This window comes from Acyrthosiphon pisum, chromosome A2 (genome assembly GCF_005508785.2).
Source record: "Acyrthosiphon pisum isolate AL4f chromosome A2, pea_aphid_22Mar2018_4r6ur, whole genome shotgun sequence".
Taxonomy (NCBI): Eukaryota; Metazoa; Arthropoda; class Insecta; order Hemiptera; family Aphididae; genus Acyrthosiphon; species Acyrthosiphon pisum.
In genome coordinates, this window is record NC_042495.1 from 7,904,761 (window position 1) to 7,927,281 (window position 22,521).

The 22,521-nt window shown below is 29.2% G+C and overlaps 4 protein-coding genes across 7 annotated transcripts; 1 reads left to right on the forward strand and 3 right to left on the reverse strand.

Annotated features, from left to right (window-relative positions):
• Positions 1 to 1,717: 1,717 nt before the first annotated feature.
• Positions 1,718 to 20,818, forward strand: LOC100575976 (protein OSCP1). Of its 4 annotated transcripts, none has more exons than XM_029490156.1 (6): positions 1,718 to 1,929; positions 18,589 to 18,899; positions 18,967 to 19,126; positions 19,991 to 20,144; positions 20,219 to 20,416; positions 20,647 to 20,818. In XM_029490156.1, the coding sequence occupies exons 2-6, from the start codon at positions 18,705 to 18,707 to the stop codon at positions 20,801 to 20,803; spliced, it is 864 nt and encodes a 287-aa protein (XP_029346016.1). In that variant the 5' UTR covers positions 1,718 to 1,929; positions 18,589 to 18,704; the 3' UTR covers positions 20,804 to 20,818. The 4 variants fall into 4 exon arrangements, with proteins under 4 accessions (XP_029346016.1, XP_029346015.1, XP_029346017.1 ...); XM_029490155.1 differs by lacking the exon at positions 1,718 to 1,929 and adding an exon at positions 17,413 to 17,683; XM_029490157.1 differs by lacking the exon at positions 1,718 to 1,929 and adding an exon at positions 17,743 to 17,998.
• Rpl22 (ribosomal protein L22) lies at positions 2,994 to 8,296 on the reverse strand. Its single transcript, NM_001135902.1, has 6 exons — positions 8,165 to 8,296; positions 7,666 to 7,902; positions 6,857 to 7,597; positions 6,471 to 6,592; positions 6,288 to 6,393; positions 2,994 to 3,108 (listed from the first exon to the last, which is right to left on the reverse strand). The coding sequence occupies exons 1-6, from the start codon at positions 8,183 to 8,185 to the stop codon at positions 3,064 to 3,066; spliced, it is 1,272 nt and encodes a 423-aa protein (NP_001129374.1). The 5' UTR covers positions 8,186 to 8,296; the 3' UTR covers positions 2,994 to 3,063.
• Positions 12,468 to 16,962, reverse strand: LOC100575599 (paired amphipathic helix protein Sin3b). Its single transcript, XM_016805173.2, has 2 exons — positions 12,620 to 16,962; positions 12,468 to 12,553 (listed from the first exon to the last, which is right to left on the reverse strand). The coding sequence occupies exon 1, from the start codon at positions 16,379 to 16,381 to the stop codon at positions 12,788 to 12,790; it is 3,594 nt and encodes a 1,197-aa protein (XP_016660662.1). The 5' UTR covers positions 16,382 to 16,962; the 3' UTR covers positions 12,468 to 12,553; positions 12,620 to 12,787.
• On the reverse strand, positions 19,985 to 22,496 carry LOC100165013 (protein aveugle). The gene is made up of 4 exons (XM_001944398.5): positions 22,001 to 22,496; positions 21,384 to 21,500; positions 20,808 to 20,996; positions 19,985 to 20,150 (listed from the first exon to the last, which is right to left on the reverse strand). Exons 1-3 carry the CDS (start codon positions 22,037 to 22,039, stop codon positions 20,826 to 20,828), a joined length of 327 nt encoding a protein of 108 aa, XP_001944433.1. The 5' UTR covers positions 22,040 to 22,496; the 3' UTR covers positions 19,985 to 20,150; positions 20,808 to 20,825.
• Positions 22,497 to 22,521: the final 25 nt, after the last annotated feature.

Consider the following 22,521-nt stretch of genomic DNA (forward strand, 5'->3'; position numbering starts at 1 on the left):
AAATACATACATTTTTAACACAATAATTATTATCCACGTTAAATGTTTAAATAAATTATTTGTCAAATATTTACAATTACCGTCGATAACAAAATTTAATAATGGTACGTCGTCGATAAGCCATTTCTGTAGTAAAAATATTAGAAAAACCAAAACTAAAAATCTAGTTTAATTAGTTTAAAAGAATTTTGTAGGTATTTAATATTTTTTAATACAAAATATAATAATTATAATTTAAGATACAAAAAAATATTTAAATATTTAACTAGTATGTGTAGGTAGTAGTGGCGTAGCCAGGGGGTGTGCTGAGGGGGCTGCAGCCCCCCCCTGAAATGTTAAGAACATTTTAAAATTATTTTAATGGTCTATGATAGTCGCTCAAAATGTCTTAAATTGTATTTAAAATATTTAAAAATGTACACAGTGCCGTGCCCAGGAATTTTAAATGAGGGAGACACCATTTTTTAAAAAAAAATAAACAAAAGAAAGCGGATAAGTGGAAGTCGCTCTGCTGCACGGTAGGCTACAATTGGGTGACTGTAAATTTAAATTCAATGATATATATCATGTGTGCAAAAAACGGTTCTGAGCAGAGACGGTTTGGCAGCTTAGGATACTATATTATATTATATTTATAAATTATATTGTTGTTATTAATATATAAATTATAATAATAATATACATTTTTAACTACTAAATCATTTTAGAAGCTAATTGTTTTACAAAGATTTTTACTTATTTTTTTATCCTGGATACAAATTATCATACCTATATCATTGAATTAATTTATAATTTTTGAATTACTATACAGCAGAGTGACACACACTTACCCGCATTTGAAATTTTAAGTTTGATAAATTTTGTCGAAATTAAAACTTTAAATATGTATTTATAAAAAAATTGTGCATATGTATTTTTAATATTTTTCAACTGCTATTGTAAAAATATATAGGGGCCGTGTATTATATTTTCATGCTTTTTGACCAAATAAATAAAAATGTATTGTTATATTATATTATAATATATTATATGAAAAAAAAATACAATATAAGAAAAACGGTACACGAGAAATCGAGTGAATATCCAATATCCAATGATGTTAAAATTTGAACTTCAAACGCTCATAAAAATAACATTTTTTTTTTTTTGATAAAGGTAGACAAACTTATTTACTTATGAGGAATTTAGTATTAAATTATCAAATCTTAGATAATTACATTTAAAAATAAAATGTTGTATGAATTTATAATTCAAAATATATTGCACATTTTCATGATTTTTTCGTAATTGGTCAAAATTCAAACTAAATGCTTATAAAAAAAATTGTGACTTTATTTATATATTTTTCAACTGCTATTGTAAGAATATATTAAGAGCCTCGTATTAAATTTCAAGCTTGTTGATTCAACGAATAAAATTAATAATTAATACAAAATTAATGACTCTAAACAGCTATAATAACTAAAAAGTGGTTTTCTGTAGGCCGACAAAAAAAGACAATAGGGTGGGGGATATAACACTTAACCTCCCCCCCTGAGCACGCCACTGTACCTATACGTATTAACATTTTTCAGCTATCTATCTGTGCTAGTATATATATAATGTGTAAAAGTGTAAAAGTTTATCTGCCCCCCCCCCCAAAAAAAAAAAAAATAAATCCTGGCTACGCCACTGGTAGGTAGTACAACATATAGTTACATAGTTGATAGTTGTATACCTACATCAGTTCGGGGTTGATACTTGTATGCTAGATATGTATTTAAATATTGATATACTATTGAACTAATAGATCTCTACGTCTTCTACAACGAATCTTTATGATCATAATTCATAACTCATAATTTCAGCACGCACGTTGAAAGAATAAACATGTCAGAAGATACTGAACTATCACAACTTACAAGTGAGAACGGATTTTTTTCGCTTAAAGTAAGAAAATACAATTATTATAAAATAATAACTAATACAATTTTAAAAAATAATTGATTTAGAATAACAAAATAATTAACATATTTTATTGATTTTGATGAATTTGGTAAAAAAATTGTATATGTATTGTATTTTTAATAATTTTTATTTTCGAGATATCATCGAAAAATATTTGAAAATACACAAAATACTTCGAAGAGTATGTAATATCTACTATCTAGTAAATACTAATATAATAATTAGTGAATATTTCATATCTATCAGTTTTTTTATTTTTGATTTACAACAAATTAACAAGTTTGATTTTGTTAAGTAGGCAGATTGATCATAAAAGTTACCGTTTTTTCAAATTATTTTGATTAGTACTGAGTTGTTACTTTTAACCAATTAATCCACTTAATACAAACTAGATCTTCTAATTTTCCAAAAGAAACCACACTCAAGTCTGAAGTTTAAAATTTAAGCATTATTGTACATAAAATAAGTAGCTGAACCACTAGAAATTCAAAAAATAACAAAACACAAAATGAAGTTAATTTTAGTAAGCAGTAAATCATTGGTTTAATTAAATTTTCGAATATAATAATTTTAATATAAATTCAATATTTTTTTTTTCATAGAAAGGGTCACCAATTCCATGGTGTAAAGTAGCACTTAAGAAAAATTGTCCATCAGAATGATAAACATTTCGAAATTAATATAATATTCTGGTGTCATGTGCTGTTATTGCCTTAAAATAAATAAAACCAATTTCTCCTAAAGCCGAAGATACATTTGTTGGAAACATGTTTCTGACATTATCGTTAACAAATATTTATGTCACTGTGTATAATGGGAAATCAGAAACATTGTCGATGACAAATTTTTCTTTGGTCTGGACCTGACTTTAAGAGAAATTAGATTTATTTATAGATTGCAATTAATACATACAATTTGGTCTTAATGTATTGTCATTGATTATAAATATTGTTTTGAAGATACTAGATAGTGATTAGGTTACAATGCAATGTTTTCTACAAACATATTTTATAAAAATCAGTAAGAATATGAATAGTTTTTTTTTATTTTTTTTTATTATTAATAAGATGATGTACAAGGAGTCAAACAATTAAAAATAAAATTTGTTTTCGATCTTTAATCAGCATTGTCCTCTTCATCATCATCTTCAGCATTGTTGATCTATAACAAACATTTTACACATTAATTGTTTGGAAAATTAAAGCAACTATTACAGATCAATTTAGTTATATCCAGATTGTAAATTATCAATTTATAATGATATATTTTAAAAGTGTAAGAAAAAATGTTCCAAACCACTCTTTGAACCTTGTTGTCAAACTGCTCAAATTTGATTAATGTAACTTTCCTAGACATAAGTTAATTTAAGAGAACACCACATGTGTTCAGACTCCATCTTACAAGTGATAGCATAATATGGCATACTTACGCCCAAAAGTTAACATTGAGTTATTTTAAAAACCAAAGTGCTGTACCAATTTATGAAACTTAATGGCTTGATGGTAATAACATTATATACTTACGTATGTCAGGTCTTACAATAACTAATTTTTTTTTAGCAAATTTTGAGTATATACAATAGTGCCACTTAAAAATGTTTACAACATACTAAAGACTGAATTATTGTAGAAAAAAGATTCTAATTATTAAACTAACGAAACATCTCAGTATAAAATTGTCATATTAAGCAGTTGTAAGATGAAGACAACAAATACAGGTGTAGCATATGCCATAAGACTTTCATTCTTAGAATAATTACTGATATCAAATATAAAAGCCTCGGTTTATATTTTATATATTATAATTTATCATTAATGTTACTAACTATATTTCACAAGTAAATTGGAAGAAACTAATATTATAAAAAAAATATTGTAATTAATGACTAAGATAAACGATATAAAATTATTAAAAAATAATACTAATACTGGTTTATAAACCCGCATAGGTTAGTAAAAATATAATCTGTATGAATATAAGTTAGTTGTTGTAAATTACCTACGACAAATTTATAATGTGGTAATATGGGTGCTGTTAAATTACGCTGTATAAACAATTTTAATTTATACTATCTTTCCTAATAAGTAATAAGTCAAAAACCGCTGTTATCATTTATTACACTTGTGTGTAATTTGAACAATATACGTTGTTTTACGTAGTGGTGTTTTAAATTTTTTTTATCTTTGAGTGTTATAAGCTTCTATCAGTTTCGCAAGAACTACACAAAAATAGTAATAACTTGGAAAAAAAAATTCGGAAAACAAAGATACAACCTTCTTCACTGCAGCGGGCGATTATAATGTCGAAATTGATATCTTTAACCCTAGATCACACGCATTTAAAATATTCACGAGAATACACGCACACGGTCTTTTTGTCACACACAGTATGGCGTAAATCAGAGTCAACTAACAAGTCGCAATAAAAATATAATAACTATCAATTTCGTTTATCGAGCAGCAATTATTAGAAACACAGTTTAAAAATAACACATAATTGATTTTTTACGATCACGCACACGGTCTTTTTGACCATATATTAATACGTAATGTCTGGTAATGAACTTTGAACACTTCTATATTACTGACATCAGATCGTATACAGTTAGGAGTTGTATTTAATGTTAGTTTATCATTTAATTAGAAGGTACCCAGATTAGGTTAGGTTAATATTTCGTATTTTTGAAACAATGAACAAAATTCTAAAAGCCCGGTCTTTTTGACCGTGAAGCGTGTGCTCTAGGGTTAAATTGAAATTTTAAGTTATGATTTATATGGATTGATTTGATAAGTCATAACCAACGAGTATGGCGATTTCCTAGGATTACCAGTCTTACAAACGTAGACCATACCAAATTCATCTTCAGCAGAATCCATTCTGAGTTATTAGTTTGAAAATTACAGTTAATTGACATATTTTAAAATTTTAAATCAAGAAATTATTTGTGTTAGTTCATCAGTTTTTCTTTTATTTATATAATTTTTAGTTAAGTAATAAGCTAATAACTATGAAAAGTATAAAAATGTAACTCACTAAAGTTAAAATAAAGAAAGAAAAAAGGGAGGCAAGTGGGTAGGTACAGTAGGTTACAAGTGGGACAATGTAATAGTATGTGTTAAATTTGAATTCAATGATATAATATTATTGTATAAGAAAAACGATTCTGAGCAAAGACAGTAAGTGGTTCAAAAATTGAACTTTAAATGAATATATCAAAATGTGTGCCTATATTTAATTTTCATGCTTTTTGACCCAACAAATAAAACTTAATTGATATTCATAGAAAAAATCTAAAATATTAAAATTTGAAATTATCTGTAAAAACAGCTCAAAATATTTTCAAAATTATATTGTGTATAGAAAATAAGAATATAAAATTGAATGTAATTTTCATATATCTAGTTTTTCCATTTTGAATTACAACAAAATCGCTACATGACAAATTAAAATATCCAATCTTGTAAAAAATACGACCTTCAAACGCTCATAACAATTTAATTCGACTTTCTTGTGGACATTGTTTTTATGGATAAAGGTAGACAAACTTGTATTTCATTTTAAAATCTTAGATTTAAAAACTAAATGATGAAACTTTGCCAGTTATTTGAACATTAATGCTTATAAAAAAAAAATTGTGTCTATCTATGAATTTATAATATTTTAAAATCATTGTAACAATATATTAGGAGCCTTGTAATACATTTTCAAGCATTTTTATTCAACCAAATAAAATTTTATTGACATTCATAGAATAAAAAAAAAAAAAATAGGAAACTGAAAATGTCCGCTAACAATTCAAAATTGTATATAGAAAATACTAATATAAATAACCAGTGAAAATTTTGTATAGCTAGTCAATTGTTATAGAGTTAAGCCAAAAATCAAATACAATTTCACGTAAAAATTTCCGATTTGAAAACTTTTAGTAATTTTTATTTTTGGTCCCCCAAACTACAAACTAAATTCACTTTCCGACAAAAATATTTTCTAACTGATGAAGAAAATGTAAGCATTTTTACAAGTGATAACAAAAAAAACCAACCACACATCATTGTATGATCAATACATTCATCACTCCACTCAGAATCTAAAACTGTAACTTTACATATAATATTCTCACTTTAAAATAATAGGTCAATTTACAGGAATATTGAAACTAACAACACAAATGTACTATGTTGTATGTTTGTAAAACGTCACGCGCTCTAAATGTTAACCATTATCCCATTACTATAACTAATATACATCACAGATAATTCATTAATTGTCTATTTTAACTAACTTTCTTTATAACCCATTTTTACTATAAATACCATACAAATTAAATTAAAATTGTCTACCTGGAAGTATCTGAGTTCATAGCTGTCTGGTCCACTGCGGACTACCCTCAACCAATCTCTCAAATTATTCTTCTTCAAGTATTTCTTTGTTAAATATTTTAAGTATCTGTAATTATAATACTAAATTAAATAATGCTCAACTGTAAAAATATGTAACAGACAATATATGATTGTTTTACACACCTCTTGGTGAAAGGTACGTCAGAATTGACAATTATTTTCGTTTTTGTTTTTTCCAAGGAGATAACATTACCAAAGTTATTTGTTTTTCCATTATACTTCATTCGTTCTTGGAGGAACTTTTCCTGTAAGCAAACATTCATTTTATAATATAAAAGTTATAAACAAAAAAATATTTATATTCAAAATATATACTTTGCTATATAATATAACTAGACTCTGACCCACGAGTGATCATGTCACGTGCCAACCAAAACTGATTCCTCCCATGCAACATCCTGCTATAGCCCCATAGGGAAATGGTTTCGGTAGCTAAGCATTGTGGGGGTGTGCTGAACTGGCATTGTTCTCTCGTGGGACAGAGTATAGTTGGTTTAATTTAGACTTACAAAGTTAGCGACATCCATAATACTGTCTTCCACTGGATGAGTACAATCGATTGTCATCTTTCTAGTTTCTTTCTTCTTTTTCAAAGCAGCTCCTTTACCCCTCAATGTTGTCTTAGGTTTCTTCTGTACAGTATTTGCTTTTTTAGTTAAAGCAATCTTTTTAGGTGCACCTGGTGCTTTCTTTAAGGTCGGCGCAGCTACTGTCTTCTTAACGGTTACAGCTGCAGTCAAAGGTTTTTTGGCTGGAGCAGCAGCAGTAGTAGCAGCAACTGTTTTTTTCTCAACTGGTTTCTTATCGGTAGTAGGTTTCTTTTCAACTGTTTTCTTGGCAGCAGCAGCTGGAGTTTTCTTGGCAGCTTCAGGTTCTTTCTTGGCAGCTTTAGCGGGTTCAGGTTTCTTTTCTGCTTTTACTGGTTCTTTCTTTTCTTTTTTGACAGCTTTAGGAACTTCTTCAGCCGGACGCTTAGTTGACTTGCCCTTGGGTTCTTCCTTTACCTTTTTAGGATCTTCTTTCTTTCCCTTAGTTGGCGGTGCTGCTTGTTGTTGAGCTTTCTTTGTTTGTTTTACTTCAGGCTCTTTAGCTTTCACTGGTTCTGCTTTTTTAGCTTTAGGATCAGCTTTAGCAGCTTTGGGTTTTTCCTTAGCTGGTTCAGCTTTAGCATTAGCCTTAGATGGTTGCTGTGGAGCAGGCTTCTTACTGTCCTGGCTTCCCTTTGATGCAACCTTCTTAGGTGCAGGTGCCTTAAAAAGTAAGGTAATTTAAAATTTAAAATTATTATTGTAAATAAATAATTATGGAAAATAATTACAGTTTCTTTCTTAGGTTGTTCTTTAGCCGGTTTCTTTTCTTGTGCAGGTTGAGCCTTGGGAGCTTGTTGTTTGGTGTCTTTTTTTGGTTGTTGTTTTGGTTCGACTACCGGTTCAGGTTTCTTGGGCTGAGCCTTAGGTTCAGCTTTTGGCTTAGGTGCTTCCTGTTTGGCCTTGGCAGGTTGTTGAGCCTGCGGCTTTTTGGCCGCAGGCTTTTTATCACCACCAGCGGCTTTTGGCTAAAAATTGAATCCTTATAATTATTTTGAAAAAAGTTTATCATTTAAAGTTATTAATTATAATAAGTTTAACTCAAATTGATTTGGCAAAAATTATATTTTAACTAAAGACAGTGAAAAAAGAACACATGCTCAATACTAAACACGAGTACATGAAAAACAGTATTAAATGAGACACAAGTACTTTAGTACTTTAGTACTTGTATCACATATTACATTTACAATCTACAGAAAATATAAAATGTAATAATAAACACTTTACCTGTTTTGCAGCAGGAGCCATTTGAAATTAAAATATTAACTAGAAATACAAAAATCTACAAATAATTTAACACTCGCTAAATAACGTGGTCGAGTATCACGAACAGAGAGTGGAAAGACGTGAAAATTAATCGTCGATAGATGTGATGGGGGCCGGGGATGCTTTGTTGCTCATGGGAGAAAAAAAATATTTGTACATGGCATTCTAACCTGTAAATCATACAGTGTGTGTCGCAGTACAATAATTTTTTCACAGTCCTTTTTTTTTATCGTTTAAAACGCACGTGATCATTTTTGTAATCAATTTATATTATAACGAGATTCGAATTCCTCAAACAAATAACAATTTCATGTAATCACTAATCACTAATACAAAACAGGTACGATCGTGCGAAAACGGAAAATTAATTAACAATTTTACAAATGCCTTGAATAGTTGAATGCCCAGATAAGTGGCTTACCATTGCCATATTTTTTATGAATTATATTATGACAAATGACAATTATGATTATAGAAAATAGATAAGATAATAATGATGAATGACATTTACTTTACCAATTACCAATCACCAGCAAATGAATTAATGATTGTTGGGCTTTTGGTGAGACCATAGAAGATTGAAGAACAGACTGTGGTTCTGAAATACCCACAGATCTATAGAATGAACTTAATAAAAATTCTATACGTAGGAATACCTTAGGGCTTAGAACATGTTCTATGGAAATACTGGATAGTGGACAGTGAATACTGATGAATTATAATTTCAGAACATTGTGATGGCGGTAACGCACCTGAGTCCATACTTAAAATTTAAAAAATCCAATACAAAATAGGTAGTTAGTTAATAATCAATATTATTATTTTTAATACCTATTCGATTGCACTTTTGCAGTTCTGTGTTAAGAATCAAGTAAAGTAAAGATCCTCAATACTTTTTTTGTCATTTGAAATAATGAAAATAGTCAAAATTTTATGTTTGAAATTTTACCGATGGAATCAGTTAAAAATAATAAACATGGGTCAAAATACAAATTTACAAAAACAACATTTAACAATAAACAACAAATTTAATAGTGTCGTACATATTAAATGATGTATGGACATAATATAAAATATAATTTAGATTATTGATAAGTTATAAATACATTTGTACAATTAAAATTCTACCTTTTGATAAGTGATAAATACATATTATTTTGTACAGTTAAAATTCTACTTATTGATAAATTTACATTTTACATAGTTTCACAATTTTGAAATGATAACATGGTTGACAATATAAGGGCTGTATGCCTCATTTTTATAAGTAATTTTATCATTACAAATATCAATTTTTTCAAATCTTATATTTCTTATGTTTCATATAAAAATATAAAATTTACTTTAATTATTCATAAATAGTTTTGAATAAAAAGTTAATTTTCTACTTAAAAAAAATGTCACTAAAAGTTATCATTTCCCTTTCGCCTATTGGATGGACAATGGCTGTATTGAATATTGTGGCCTGTACTCTGTAGACTTTTATTTATAAATGATACAAAATGAACTCTTTAAATCTTAAATTATGTTTCAGTATTGAGACCCAAGAATGACTATGAATATTGTTTAAAAATTTAAATAGAACACATAATAAATTATGAATTAGGTACCATGCTACTATTTATTTTTTATTTTGTGGTACTTGATTGCTTTAGAAAAAAAGATTAATTAAAATACAATACTAAATACAAGTTGTTTAAATATGAAATAGTATAAAGAATATAATATGTATTTTGCTTATTGCTAAATGCTAATATCAATAAAAAATACTTATAGTAATATGTTTACTTGCTTAGATCATCGAAAAATTGTTTATTTTTTATTTATGTTGTACATAAGTTAAACAATTTAAAACCAGTCTTTATTAACCCATTTTCAGCCTTTATTAAGTACCTATCGGTATTTATGGGTAAAGTAGGAATTAATTAAAAATGTTTGTTTAGTTTCATATTAAAATTGTTTTTAAAGTAACTTCAATGTAAACTGTATATAAAACTCATTAAAATACATTTTTGCCAAATTAATATTTCATAATATGCACAAAATGTTTCATTGTTTTACAAGAATTAAGGTAAAGTATAAAAGTAAAATCATAAAGTATAAAATAAAACTTTAATTAATTCATTCCAAATAAATTAATCGATATATAATATATAAACAAACTAAAAATAAAAAAAATATAATGCAAACAATTCAATTAAATTTTAAAAAAAAACTGTAATAAACATATTACAATTTACAAGCAACCAAGGAAATCAATTCAGTAAATGGCAATTTTATTGACATTTTTATTCATATTTCATAAAGATATATTTTAAATTTTTATGCCTAATTTAAAATTCATTAAAAATACTACTCTCTAAAAAATATTTTCCTATTTATTAAATAAATATTAACATTTCTATGGCATGTATAATACAATTATCAATTCAATCATTTCTACACGTTAAGAAATTATTTATAATGAAAAATATATAAATTATTTACACCATTATAGGCTATAAATAAAAAAAATTGTAACAAAATAATTACACATTTTTTGTTTACAGATTTAAAAAACTTATGCACAATGGAAGAACCCATATTTGAACATGATTTGCTATTGCTGCATAATATTAAATTTAAAACTATAATTTATTTTATTCTACGTTCCTACATTCACAGTTTAAAGTATAGATTCTTAATAAAATTGGTTATTTTGTTCTAATAGTGAAATTTAATCTCACAATTTTCACAATTGTTCCTATTGGTGTTCTAAAAAAACATCCATTGGTAACTGATTAAAATATTTATCTATTTTTCTACAGAATAAGTAAAATAAAAAAATATACATAAATACAGCTTTTCTATACATAATATTAATTTTTTAAACAATAGTAAAAATGTACAAATCAATGTTTTTCAGAGTTTATAATGTAGAATATAAAACCATCGTCCAGTGTTGCAAGAATGGATGGTAATTGGTTTGCTGAAAAAATGAAATTCATTAGTTTCATTTTATATAGATTTTTTTGATATTTCAAATAAAATGGGTTTGTTTAATATATTATTCAGTATTCAATAAGTATTATTAAATAAATTCTTGTAGAATATTTCATGTAATATAAAATGTGTTTAATACTCAAAGGAGTCCAAATGAAAGCTGAACACTTAGTTTTCTTTAGAAGAATCGTTGTAATAATATGAATTATTAATCGAATAATACAAAAACGATAATCATAAGATTTTACTTAACATATTTTGACGACATGTAAAATTTATTTGTTGATATCAAATTTTTTTCGGGTTAACTGATGCCAAGTATTGTTAACAAGATGTAAGGAGCTATACATATGTAACTTTTTCACACTGGTTTTTTTTTTTAAGAGAACGTCACAACCACATGTGTTGTCTCCGTCTTACATACGTACGTTATACCAAATTTTCGTTCTCTATTTTCAATAGAGTGCTATCATTTTTGAGTGAATTGACTTATTAGAAAACTTTTAGGTAACAACATAATCTGTGCCTTCTCGTTGGTTTTTTACGATATTTTAATTTTTAAGTGAGTTATGAGCATTTTCAAACATTAATATTTTATATACTGATAACTCACTTAAAAATTAAAATATCATAAAAAACCAACGAGAGGGCACAGATCATGCTGCTACCAAAAAGTTTGATAATAGGTCAATCCACTCTAAAATCAAAAATGACAGCACCCTATTGAATCTAGCAAACAAAATTTTGCTATGTCGTACGTTTGTAAGACGGAGACAACACGGGTCCCACGTCCTCTTAACAATATTTTTTCTTTCAAATTATTAATCGTGTATATTCAACATATTAAGTTATTTTAGGAGATGGTTTACCTAGACAAACTATTTTACAAGACTTATTTAAAGATTTAATGAAAGTAAAATATAGATTTTATTATGATTATTAAAACTATTATTGGTGATTTGTGATGATAAATAACTATTAATACTATTTATGTGATAGTCGGGATAGATAAACTCTGTACCATATTCAAATATATATTAAATTACCTTAGTTATTCCTAGAATATTCAACCAACAAAATCTTCAAGGAAATTGATATAATATTTTTCTGGAAAACAAAGAAAACTTACTGTTAATACATTGATTTTATTTTATTACAAAAATGTATAAAACACAAAATATAGTCAAGAACAAAATCTAGACCTGACAAAAATAAATTAAAAATCTACTGAACAGATTTTTTTACAAAAATTACTACAAATATTAAATAGACATATCCTTACTTTTATGAAAAAAAAATATGCGGCAACTGGATTATTTGATTCTCATCAAATGTTAATGAATAGTTATGTACAAAAGTAAGACACAACTGAAACAGAATTAAAATTATTAGCAACATGGTAACAAAATTGTATAATTTTATGAATACCATTACCTTTTTAAGTAATAGTTCAGACGAGACTTTGGAATCAATACAGAGCAAGAAAAATTAGGCTACATATTGTAGTAGAAACAATTTATGTATAAAACTAATAATAAATAATAATTAAGGTATAGAATACTTGGTTATTTAAGGTTAGATCATTTTTAGAAAACTGAATATTTAATCTTTAGGACTTTGGTTTTCTTCTTGTTTATCATCATTAGTTTCAGATAGAGGTTCATTATCAAAACTTGTCCATTTACCACTGTCCTGATTATCGTCTGTGTCAGTGTCCAGCAACTCAAACGTTAGTTTACAGTTAGATTTGTATACAAATATTTTATAACAATTGTTATCGTTACTCAAAGCGGCTTCAGCCCTGCGTTGGTATGCTGCTTCTTGTGCAATTCTTTGACATGCTGTACTGCAAAGACCACCTGTTCCGTTCTTTTTACTTTCTTTTATAAATATATTATAACACTCTTGACAGTATTCATCAGACACTAAATGCTGCAACTGACGAACAGCATAAACAACAACCTTATCGAGTGTAAATCCTACATATGCGTGGATACCATACATTTCTCTTAACGTGTCTTCGTAGGTATTTGAATCCATGTTGCCGTCCAGCACATTTTTAATCATATCAAGTAGAGCAGGATAATAGTCTTCTAACAGAATTGATGAATTGGGATTGAGATGAAGCTTTGAAGCTGCAGTCTCTGACCTAGTCACTTGGTAAATACATTCTTCATGAAGCAATTGCGAGGCTTTTTTATATATTTGAGTAAGCCGATCACATAGTATATGATGTAGTCTGAGGAACAAATACCAGTTATTATTGCCGAAAAATAAAGTGTAACATTCTTCCGTACTAGAATGTTCAGGTGTTTTTAATTTATCATTATCTGTTATTTTAAGCTCAGGTAAATCTTTTTCTTCGGAGATCCGCAAAGATGCTTTAGTCGTTTCAGGTGAATTATTATTAGAACAATCATTTTGACCATCACGTTCATCGTCACTTAACTCTTGCCTCGGATGATGAAACATATCGGGAATAAACCTTCTAATAAGTGATTTTATTTTTTGTTTGTCTTCTTTATTGATGCTTGCTTGTCTCTTGACATGATGAATCAACAAATTAGCAGCATCATCTATAATTGATTTATCAATATATGAAAACACCATATGAGGTCCAGTGATAGTATCACTGTGTTCATTACGTTCATCATATAAAGCTTCAATTTCATTTAGTAACGATTTTGACCTAAGAAATTTCATGTCACTTTGCTTAAAATTAACACCTTGATGGTCTAATGATTTAAGATAGTACTTTTCGTTTTGACTTTTCCATATTTCATTAAAAGTATTTCTTGCTATTTTCCATTCTTCATTTTTGGATTTTAGCCTTTTTAAAACTATTGGAACAGCGGTTAATGGATTTTTTTGAAGTCCTTCAAGTATATCTGTTGTCTTATCACCATATAATCTTTTGATAGCTCGCCTATTAGTTGTCATTGAAATTGTATCACTACCAAAACTACAGTCATCCATTTTAAATTTTGATAATTCTTCAGGTGTCATTCTATTAAATCTTCTTGTTAGTTCTTCTAAACAATATATTGCTGCCAAATTAACTTCCATTACGAGATCAAGTTCAAATCTTTCATCTTCACACCTATGCATGTATTCCTCGTATTGAGTTTTTCGACTAGTAGCAAATGATGATTCTTCAGACCACGTAGGGAAAGAAACCCATGTGTCATTCAGTACTTCATAACACATTTTCGTCCTACCACTACATTTAGGAGTTAGATAATCTGAGGGTACAGCACAATAACTTGCACCTAACCTTTTACAGATGCTGTAATCTATATCAGTAGGTAGATCACCAGCGGATCTATCTTGACGATTAGAACCAGGGTCAAGTAACGAAAAATGTGGTAAGCCACAAAGTTTGTTTTCAGTTGGAACTGCGGCGGCATTATTACTTTTTTCACTGGTCCCAATAAAATCTTTAAATCTTCTAAACAATTCTGAATATTTTCCAAGGAAAGGCTGCACTAAATTTAGCAGTTCTGATTTAGATATGATCTCAGTGTAATATAAAACTAAACATCTCAAGAAATCATCATACGCGGCAGCATTATGAATTGACTTTCTAACAAGATCAAAAAAGGCAAAATCTGTTAATGTACCGTATTTATATGCTTCTTGATATGATACGTCTCCTAAACTAGGAAACGGAGATTTTGGTTTTTTAGGCGGTGGTAAATTCTGACTGGAAGAAAACGACGAAGTTCTTTTCAAAGCTACGTTTGGAGTACTTGGCTCTTTAACAATTTCCTTAGTAATTGGAATAGCTGCCGGATGTTCTTTTTTGATGGGAGGTGGTGGTGGCAAAGGAATTACAGGAGGTGCACTAGTAACAACAGTAGTCTTCTTGGGAGGGACAATGATTGCTTCTGCTGCCTGTTTAGCATCAGGTGATTTAGCATCTGGTAGAAACTGTCCAAATTCCAATAGTAAATCATCTTGGTTTTCAAATAATTTAGCAACTTGCTGATATACTTCGGCTTCAGTTAATGTTTTTTCAGCAACTGGCACGTTATCTTTATGAGTTTTCTGCTCTTTTTGATAAGTATGTAATATTTCTAGAAATCTTTTGTATTTTTCTGGTTGCCCTTGAAAACGATTTTTAATTTTATTCACATAATTTATGGCGTGATTAAACTCGACCGGTTGATTTTGAGAGTTGGTTGATTCCTGAGTTGTAGGTATCGACACTTGAGGTATATTAGATGCCACTTGGCTTAAACTAGCTACAGACAAAGGTATTTGGGTTGGATGAACTACACTGCTAGTAGGCGCAGTCGGTGTCACACTATTATGAGTCGTATGGTGATTTATTACAACCGAAGTAGTATTGACCTGGTTGACGGCAGGTAAATGTCCGGGTGGTTTAATTACTACAGGTGGTGTGGTAGTCAAAGTGACTGGTGGAGTAGTAACTATTGGAGTGCTTGACATTATATGTTGAGTCGTCGAATGTATAATTGTCTGGGAAGACGTTATCGCCGGACTTTGAGGTATCGACACAGAAACGTGAAAGCCGAGTTCGTTATTTTTTATTTCTATTTTATAACCCGGAGGTAGGAACGTATTAAAACCCACTATGAGCTCAGGATGACCTTTAAATAGGTTTGAGACCCGTGTTATCACTCCGGGGGTGTCTATGCTCTGTGACTTGAACTCTTTCATTATGTCCAAGAAGTCGTTGTACACTTGAGGTTGATTACTAAATTTATATTTCACCTGATCCAAATAGGACAGGGCATCTTCGACCTTGAGTCTCTGAAATTGAGTCTGCTGCTGCTGCTGCTGTTGTTGTTGTTGTTGTTGTTGTTGCTGCTGCTGCTGCTGCTGTTGCTGTTGAATTATAGTCGCGGGCGGCACGACTTTTTGCCTTATCTGTTGAATAGAATGTTGCGCTTGTATCGTGTGGAGGGCCGGCATGGCGGAGCCACCAGGTAGCGAACCAGGAACCTTATCGTTGATGGCTAGGACTGGCATTGTGGGCGCGCTGAAAGGCTGCACCGTGTTGAACTGTATGTTCGGGTTGTTTATCGCCTGCGAAACGAAATTCGACTGGACGACATTGGAAATAGTCACCAGGTTGGGCCTGGACCTAGGCGGTGAACGGGTGGTAGCGGCGGTGGCGTATGCGCCGACAGTGTCCGCGGACGCCATGTGTTCATCCGAATGCCGTTTCATTTCTCGTCACATTTGTCCGGTTAACTAACATCACGACGTGCATCGGACCGGACCAGCGAGTGGACGTTAACATGGCATTATCGCCGGGCACGTATGCGGCGGTCGGCAAGAAAAACGAAACGTTTGGACTCAGTGCGCAGTGCTGGCGGTCTGACAGACGGTTTGCGACGGATACGCGACGGAAGCGGACGGTACGACGGGAACAGAACGGTTTTTCGTGCGAGTAACGATACGCGGACCGACCGAAATGCAATGCAACGCAAAGTGTAAACAAACGTTACGCTACCGATCAGCGTTAGTGCGGGAGACGGGCCGCTTGTTGAGGTGAACCCCAGCGGGGAAGGGCGGGCGGGCGGTGGGGACATATGAGAGAAATCTTGCGGTGGCCACGTTGCCGGACCGAACAACGGCCGTTCCGTTCCGGCTGTGCCGAGTGATCCGACTGAGTGCCGTCTGGCGATTTCCCCGGCCGAACGCGACGCGTCTGTTATCAGCGACGTTCCGGCAACTCCGCACCAGGTGTTTCACCAACAACTGTTGCAAAATGGCTGACGATAATAAAATTATTGTCGCGGTAAAATACGAACGCCTCGGCGGCGTCCGCGCACAGGACCACAACATAACTGCGGGAGAGGTAAAGAATATTATTTCCCAAAGTTCCCGACTTCCCGACGTCGTCCTGCAACTCGCAAGCATGAAGTAATCCGGAAATGACATGAGCACAACGCCGTCACGTCATGTCGCGCGTTTCCCGATTCTCGTCCGCGATTCGTACTATTCCTGCCGAATTAGGGGTACGACGGCCACACACCACAGCTACACTGCTACAGGTCGATCGCGGACGGTACATCATAATAATATTGTTAATTGTTATTACGATTTTCGGTTGTTGTACCATTTTATCATGGTGGTACACCGAATCTGATCGTGTATTCGTGGCGGCCGGTGTACCGTGAAAAATACCATCGTATATTATGAGTTATGACTATCACTATATCATAGTACACAGCTGCTACGACGTCGACGGTCCCCCATGAAAGTGATGACGACGAAATGTTCGATTTGTGATCGCGTCTTATTAAGACTTGCGTGGCACACTTGTACTTACGAACAATAATATAATACTGTGCATCCATTGTGGATGGACATAAACGTGTACCTATATATTATTATATGCTCTGTTCGATGGATAGTTAAAAACAATATATTTTATAGTTCAAAACTTATCTCGAATATAAAATCGATATGAATTGGAGAAAAACGAATATTGCATAATGCTTCCGTAATATATCGCTCGTTGTGGTTTGTAAAATATATATTATTATAATATTTATATATGCCACCTACTTACTTTTATTCGACTATATTATGATATTATAATATACGATTTTACGATTTTTATCGTTGAAACGTCAGCATTGTTCTATGGCTAAACTGCCGGCTTTAAATACCCAACGTACTATGTTAACTATTGACGTTTCATTTTCGTTATTGTTTTAAATGTTGACATTGTTTAATTTACGGACCAATATTTATTTACTAAATATTGTTGGCATTATATTATTATACTATAAATTATAGGGTCAAGGTTACCACACTTACGTCCTACATATATAGGTAACTTACTTATATATTTTGTTCACAGGTTATACGGTCATCATTTTTTTTTATCACCTTATAGGTTAAATGTTGTTATAGACCAATATAATAATAATTATTATAATAACAACAATTGTTTAGAACTTTAGGAACACCGAACAGGTACATATTTACCTAATACCTACTCATACTATTATGTTTGGTCTCCATGGTACCTCTGAACAATAACAAATTAAAGTTGGGACATAATGTAATGTGTACCTACCTAAATGTAATAACTAATAAACCTACATTGGCTACATTCACTGATATTTTTATTTAAACATGGCTTTACAGACATATTCAATTTTATATTTAAATTTAGTGTGTGAGATGATTTATGTTGTGGCAGAAAGATTAAAAACACAAAAAATTCAAATAGACAAATCCAAATTAGGTACTTATCATAATACCTTTTACCAACTATTACGGACATTAATGAAAATAAAATATAGTTTATAATTATTAGTGTTATTAACATAAAAAATTAAATAATTTACATAAATATGTAAAATTTACACTAATACAAAAAATGTATCTGTTGACTTGATTTATATTTTATATTGCAGTTCTAAATGACATAATTGCTGCATCACTTAACTGTCCATTCTTGTTTGTACCAACATCTATCATTAACAAAGATATTTTAAATAAAAGTATATGTAGTGCAGTTCACTCTTCAATTATGCGACTGAATGATTCTAGTATGGAAAAGTTAATGGGTTTGATAGAAACCTCAGTAAAAATGCAAATGTTCTCAAGTAATGGTCCAAGGCAAGTATTATTAGTAACATTGAATCATTTAGATTCTATCCGTGAACTGGCATGTACTCATCAATTGAAACATAATATAGATGTCATACAACACAATTTCTATCAAGTAATTGTTATACACATTAATGCATAGCTTGAAATTTGAATAAGTAAGTATAATTTGTTAATAATAGACTTTTGAGAAAATGACAAATGGAGAAATAATGAGAATACGTTATGCAATGTTGAATTATTTGCAAGATATACATGTTAAGGTTACCATATTTATTAAAGAAGGTTTACAGCGGTACAATGGATCATTTGTTTCAGTAGGAAAATGGATGGTTCCACATGGTTAAGTATACATATTTGTAGTTTAGATCATAAATTTTATTTCCATGTAATAATTTATGTTGTAGTGTTAATAAAAGTTAATACAATGTTTAAAAATGTGTATATTGCACTCCATTATGTTCTTGAATCATTTAATATTATTAGAGTTAGGTTTGCAATTTTTATCACGACATCGATGTGTATCAAACTATTATTATGGTTTGTGCCTTACAGATTATATAGATAGTTTTTGCACAATTTAAACACTATTTTAAATAATTGTTGAGGACATAACTTTATTTTAAACTGCTTTTGTTCAGCCATTTATATTAATATTTGCTTTACTTTAATATTTTCTAAAATACAATTTGTGTATAATATTAATAATAGAACATTTTAAAAAAATATATAAATTAATTGTTATAATTATTTGTAACAATTTTTTTATTTATTAGGTAACATTATAATATAAAGTAAATTTAGTATAAAACTACCTAAAAATATTTTTATGAACAAATTGTATAGCTACACACGTTAGTTTGTTACAAACAAAGTTGGAATCCTAAAGTATATTAAATAATATAAATCAAAGTTTGTATTCACGTTAAATTAAAATGGTTGAAATATAAATCATCTCAGTAAACCATTTTATTACAATTTACAATAATACATGAATAAAAAAACACATTCAGTTCTTAATATAAACAAATAAAAATTATGCTGAAATAGTTAAATTTAAATTATATTAATTTGTAAAAAATAAATAATTTGTATTCTTATACCTAATATATTTAAAATATTAACTTGATAATAAAATGATTTTAAGTACCTAGGTTATAGTTATAATCAAAATATTTAAGATATAATCTTTATAATGTATTGCAGGATGTGAAGCTCCAGGTGTTATACGAGTATTCAATAAAAATAGTACTCTTATTGACATCAGTACATTTCATCCCATATCATTTTACAAAGTAGAAACCGAAATAGGTTCAATTAAACCAAATAGTCCTCGGATCACTACTCTCGGGCTTTCAATGTAAGACTGAAAAATAAAAAAAAAAAAAACAGAAAAAAGCTATAATACAGTTTAATAAATATTTTTATTTTTAGTTTTAATATCAATAAAAATATTAATCAACCTTCTGAAGAAACGTCAGATCCATTATTTAATGGCCAGACTAGTCGCGATGGATATAAACAAGAAATGGATCTTTTTGTTACCCAACTGATGGGTAACGATAATGATAGTGAAGAAATCACTAATTTGGATCTTGAAATATTAGATACTTCATTAAACACAAATGAAAAGTAATGGGAATAAAATTTTATATAACAATTTGTATTTTATTTTAAATTTTTTAATGATATTACGCGACTATAGTTTTAAAATTGTATGATTTAAAGTTAGGCATATTTCCCAAGCTAATGAGTTCAAATTAATATAATAACTCTGTAACCACACAATAAATGCTTATGAAATAAATAAATATTTATTATGTGGTATAAAATATATAAATATACAATCAATTTTATTTCAGCAAAATAGAAGAAAAAATTTCAGAACACAATATTTTAGATTTTACTCAAATTACTAGCAATTTGTCTTTACAAAATATAAGAACGGAAATGGATGATTCAGTTTCAAGACAAACCGGAGATATACTAAACATGATGCAGTTATTAGATTTGGAATAATTACCTGTTCAGATTTGAAATTTTAATCATAAAGATTGTTGCGTTCCAGGTCTCTAAACTCTAAAATATAAGTTTTAAGACGTAGTTTAAGTATTTCACGACAAATGTCTTGACTATGATCTGGATTTATAATGCCCATACGATACAATTGATTCTCATTTATTCTTATTAAAGCGCGTCCAATTATTTCATGCTGAAAATAAATTATCATAATATACATTTATAGAAACATAATTTGTGGTATTTTGTAATTTATTTAGTATCACTTAAATGTTTATGTTTTTTTTTTAAGTATTCAATTTTATAGTGATGTTATAATATTAGGTATTGTTTTTAACGATACAATAAAATATCTATTGTTAGTTTTAATGTTAAATTGATCAGTTGTTTGTAATTTAAATGTTAAAATTATGAAAATGTATAAATTTACAATATTATCCTAATATTAATATTAATGTTACTAAAATAAAGAAAACATACCTATTAGTATTAGAATACTTACAATTCAATTCAAAAGTAAAAATAAGTGTTAAATTAGATCTTAAATAAAGGAGTTTTTAATTATGTACTAATTAGGTACCTGCAAGAACTTTTCTCCATATAAAACATAATAATCATAGCAATGACGTCGAAACCATTTTTGAACATCTTGTACAGTCCATTGATAAACAACTTTAGGCCGAGCTGCTCGACTATTCTAAGAATAAAATAGAATTTTATAAATTACATACTAAATAATTTTAAAAGAAAAGTGTTTTTTTAATAATTACAAATCACAAGAGTATTGTTCTTAATAAATTTCAAATAAAAAAATGTTTGTCTTCAAAATAATACTCATAGATATTTTGTTTATATAAGATTTTAAGAATTAACAATAAAATGATTCCTGCAGGATGTGGTTTAAAGTATTAATTTAAAATTTTAATAATTTAGGTACTAAATAATAAATTTTGTATACACAAATGTAACAGATAATTCAGAAATGTTGGTCTAAAATTAATTAAAACGTCAGAACGAACCAATAAGTATTTCAAATTTAAATTATAACAAACAGGTGATTAATAATATAGATAATTAGTGTTTGGTAAGATAATTATTATATATTATAGGTAATTGCAAAATTGATTTTTAAATGAAATATATGTCATGCTAATGTGACTGTATAAATAATAACATAATGAGGTATTTAAATCTTACCCTTGGTTTGATGACATTTTGGTTATCTTCTAAAATCATTGCTTTTGCTTAAACTTTACTAAAAATTATCCGAAAATTAAAACGTTTTCATACCCTAATACCTAACACACTTCAACAGTTTGAAAACATTACAATATTGTTACGAGAATACCAGATAGGTCATTGTAATAATTACATCCTATAGATATATAGATAATATAAGCATAGACATTTAAAACTTATAACAACTTCATTTCGTGTATATATTATAAATGTTTTGGTAAACTGATCTGAACAGTTTTAAGTTGTAATTACTACAGTATTATTTTTATGATTTAATCTACATACAGATGTAGAGTACCTAAATAAATTGATAGTTTACTACACAACACTACTACAGTCTATAGCAAGTATCAGAGATTTAAGAAAAAAGCCAAAAGGTTCGACCTCGGACTTTAAAGTAAATAAATAAATAATAATATACATAAACAATAATATACACAGACATGGAATTTCGAAGATGTTTCGTAATTCGTATCAGC